This window comes from Chondrus crispus, genomic scaffold (assembly GCF_000350225.1).
Source record: "Chondrus crispus Stackhouse genomic scaffold, scaffold_7, whole genome shotgun sequence".
Classification (NCBI taxonomy): Eukaryota; Rhodophyta; class Florideophyceae; order Gigartinales; family Gigartinaceae; genus Chondrus; species Chondrus crispus.
The window spans coordinates 510,107-514,104 of record NW_005178734.1 but is presented as its reverse complement, the minus strand read 5'-3'; the positions used below and the strand labels follow the sequence as shown (position 1 = coordinate 514,104).

Sequence of the window (3,998 nt, the reverse complement as noted above, 5' to 3'; positions counted from 1 at the left end):
CCCCCCCCCCCCCCCCCCCATGCCCAGGAACTACTTGAACGTTGGCCTCCTCCCCCCGAGGCTCTTCTCATGCCACTCAGGAGTGCATGGGGGAGCCAATTTTTGAAATTGGAGCATCAAAAACTCTTCTCCAGTTGGAACAGATTCCTCCTTTGCCTCTTCCCTTGCCGTCGCCTCAACCTGTGCTCGCTTGCAATCTCTCAACGCTGTCTAATCTCTCGCAGCCGCAACTTATAAGCGAATCTATGGAACCCCGTCAAGTATCAGGACTACATCCTGAAAGCCTGCAACTTAATAATACTGTGGAGGCATCTCCGGATTTTTCTGTCCCATCAGCAAGGCCTGCAGAGAGAGGGCGAGGGCAGAGGGTACGTGCGAGGCGGGGACGTGGTACACGTGCGCGCCGAATCCAGCGGGGATCTGGACAGCAAAGAAGCATGCCGACCGAGGGCTGGAGAGAACTACACCGATAACAGGATTTAGTGTGGGCTAGACTAATTTACAGGCCCATTTTCGGCACCTTGGAACATAAACTAGCATGACCTACTCTAATTTGGGTACCCCATTTTATAGGGCTATTTTCGAGGTGTAAAACCGACCGATTTGCGCCCTGGAAATACCCCCGGGCTAAATAATTTTACCTTTTTGACTCCCCGGCGGAGCGGATTCACCAGGGTGTAAAAGCTAAAATTTTACCTTTTAACTCTTTGCTCATGCCGGTGGGGAGGCTCTAAGAGCATCCCCACCGGCATGAGCAAAGAGGTAAGGTTTTGGTGAGAGTGAGACGGTACGCCTTGATCTGTCGTTCGCACCCTGTACTTCGTTTCTGCGGAAATTGAACACGAGGTACGTTCTCGACAACCCATAGAGTTTGACTACCTACCCGCCAGTGAGAAACTAACATTTGTTTCTAAGAAACAGAAGGTCAAAGATGACATAAAAGAGGCTTATATGTACGACGTATCGTACATAAGGCAAGTTCAGAAATTTCTGGATCTGTCTTTATGTACGATACATCGTACATATGAACACTACGGATATGTTCTCGAAAATATACTCCTCCCGTGCGCTCTTGCCCTCTCCATCTCGGTCGTCACTCAATGCAAGCAACCCTCCTCCTGCCCTGCATACATCCGCCATCTTCTTACATCACTCTTCTACACCCTCCTTCTTCTTCGCTTCTTCCACCGCGAAATTGTGTGGGTGGTAAATGATATACACGAATATCCTTCAAAAATTGTCTGTTCTCGCTGACACTGCAGGGGACAGCGGGGAAAGGAGGAGCAGACTACTGTACTCCACGAGGGATAGGGAGCTGTATCAGATTGGGGACTGGGTTGCTTTCGAGCCGAGGGAGAGGGTAGGGAAAAAAGCAGTTGACATGCTTGTGCACGCGAGTGTGGCGAATCGAGAGGAAGTGGATGATACGAGATGCAAAGAGGCCGTGAGTGAAATACTGTAAATATGTAGCGGATTGCCGCTTGCCCTGAACGTAGCGGGAACGAGTGTGAGGTACATGAGGGAAAGATGGGAGGGAGAAGTGTCAGAAGCATGGGGGGAGTACCTTTCGAGGATGAAGAGCCGTAACACGATTCGCGGGGAGATCATGCACCCGCAATCCACCACAACCCTTCTCATACTGCAACTCTACTAATCCAACCCTTTCCATCTCCTTTGCACACCTTTCCGTCCACTCGTCGTCTATCTCCCACAAATCTCCAACCAAACACAAAGGTATCCGGTCTTGCTTCTTCATGACGCGCAGACTTCGGTGCATCTTTCGAAACGAAAAATCACCAACCGTCTCCCCACTGCTTCCCACATTGGACCCCAGGATATCTAGTGACGTATGCAATGTCCCATCCAACGACAAATATGTGTCCTTTGGACTCTCCCCGCGAATCGTGTTGCGGCTCTTCATCCTCGAAAGGTACTCCCCCTATGCTTCTGACACTTCTCCCTCCCATCTTTCCCTCATGTACCTCACACTCGTTCCCGCTACGTTCAGGGCAAGCGGCAATCTGCTACACATTTACAGTATTTCACCCACGGCCTCTTTGCATCTCGTATCATCCACTTCCTCTCGATTCGCCGCACTCGCGTGCACAAGCATGTCAACTGCTTCTTTCCCTACCCTCTCCCTCGGCTCGAAAGCAACCCGCTCCCCAATCTGATACAGCTCCCTATCCCCGCAGTGTCAGCTAGAACAGACAACTTCTGAAGGATATTCGTGTCTATATCATTTACCATCCACACATCATCAATGATGAACAGACACACATGACTGCAAAACCACGCTTGTACCTTTGCCAACACCCTTCCAAACTCGCTCTGCTCTCGCATTTCCGCAGCCGTCTGGTTTCCACCGGACGCTTCCACAATCAGACACAGTTCTTCAATCAGCCGTCCCACGTTTCCGTCTTTCCCCAACGACATGAAGTACATTCCTCCCGAAAACCCCGCCCTAATCTCAACATCGTGCGCGATCGCTCAGAGAGCGCATGTCTTCCCGACTCCGCCCTGTACCACTGCTGTCGCACCCACTTGCTTGTTCCTACCTCTCAGTAGCACAGCCGCTTTTAGACGCGACTCACACGTGTTCGGTAATCCATTGCTCCCCCGAGAATCAAGCTTCACGTATATCGACGCAGCATTATGTTCTGCTCTTTTCGACGGCCTGAACATATCACCCGTGCCTCGCCTGATCGACTCGACGGCCGCACGAGTCGCGTGAGTATCGATGCCCGTGCTTGCTTGTAGAATACGATCGTGAAGGCGGCACGCTTCTTGCTTGCGCTTCTCTAGGACTTCTCTATCTCCCACTCCGGAGGCGTACGCACCGAGTCTCGCTTTTGGGTCGTCCAACTCTGTATGCAGCTCTTCGAGGGACTTCAATATGAAACTTGAGATGTCCTCGATTTAACGTTGGAGAAAGCCCGTGTGCTGCGACGACGTTCTATGGATCGGACTGTCTTTCACCTCCGTGATGTCTGCCTGCAAGGTGGTGTAGGCGGTGAGCATTTCGGTAGAGAGCGTTTTGTTTTCCTTGTAGGCTTTGTGTCGTTCGATGAGACTTGCGATGAGGCGGACGGCTTGCTCAGCCAGGCCGGTGAAGCCCAAGATACTGTACGGATCAGCCATGGTGTTTGGGAATGGGGAGAGTTGTTCGGAATTGAATAGGCGGCGGTGGCAAAGCGACGCTTACTCTTCTCTCTATCTCTCTCTGAATCTCTTCTCTCTTGTCTATGCTTCTCGTTGTTTGTCGTCCTTGGTCCTCTCGCAGAGGGGGCGGGAAAGGTATGCTTGTTGTGGTGCAAGATCGATGACTCGGTTTACTGATGCCTATTGCCTGTCTAAGGGAAGGATAGGGATCTGTGTTACGGCGGCGAGTGCGGTGATCTAATTGTACTGTCATGCGTGTGCTACGTGTGCACGTATGGCTCTCATGACACTTGTACGCTTGGCGTTGCGAATAAAGACAGTGCATGTGGGAAGCTACGTGTAGAATTTGGATAATGTTTCTTACGTAGAGGCGGGGTGCTGGAGACGTCGGACAAAAACCTCAATATTAAAAGGAAAAAGTACATGTAATTGTCAAGCAATCACCATTTTTTATGTTTTGCGACGGGGACACTCTCAGCCTGTCGGCCACTGGGACTTGGCGAAAACAACCACGGACACAGAAGAGGAGTGAGAGTGAAGCGCGCGGACACTTTTGCACCTCAACCGAGCACTAAGATCGGACATCCAAGCAAATAAATAAAAAATAGAAAAGTCCGCCTATTTTGTATTTTTGGGTTGTTGCACACTTATACGTAGAAAGCCGTAAGCAATCGATTGAGATATTTTTTCTTTAATTTCAACCACGTCGTTCTGATATACGGCGCGCACTATCTGGCGCCGTTACGCGCGGCGGTGCTCCTTGGCCCGTGTCGGAGATATTTTTCAAAATATTTTGCATGTCCGATTTTTTTGTCACTGTCCGACAACACCAGCAA

General features: G+C 50.6%; 1 protein-coding gene across 1 annotated transcript; it reads right to left on the bottom strand.

Annotated features, from left to right (window-relative positions):
• Positions 1-2,919: 2,919 nt before the first annotated feature.
• On the bottom strand, positions 2,920-3,141 carry CHC_T00007351001 (hypothetical protein). The gene has a single exon (XM_005711368.1). The coding sequence runs from the start codon at positions 3,139-3,141 to the stop codon at positions 2,920-2,922; it is 222 nt and encodes a 73-aa protein (XP_005711425.1).
• Between the last annotated feature and the right edge of the window lie 857 nt (positions 3,142-3,998).

Coding starts and splice junctions, on each gene's coding strand:
- CHC_T00007351001 (XM_005711368.1), bottom strand. CDS start 3,141: ATGGCTGATCCGTACAGTATCTTGGGCTTCACCGGCCTGGCTGAGCAA.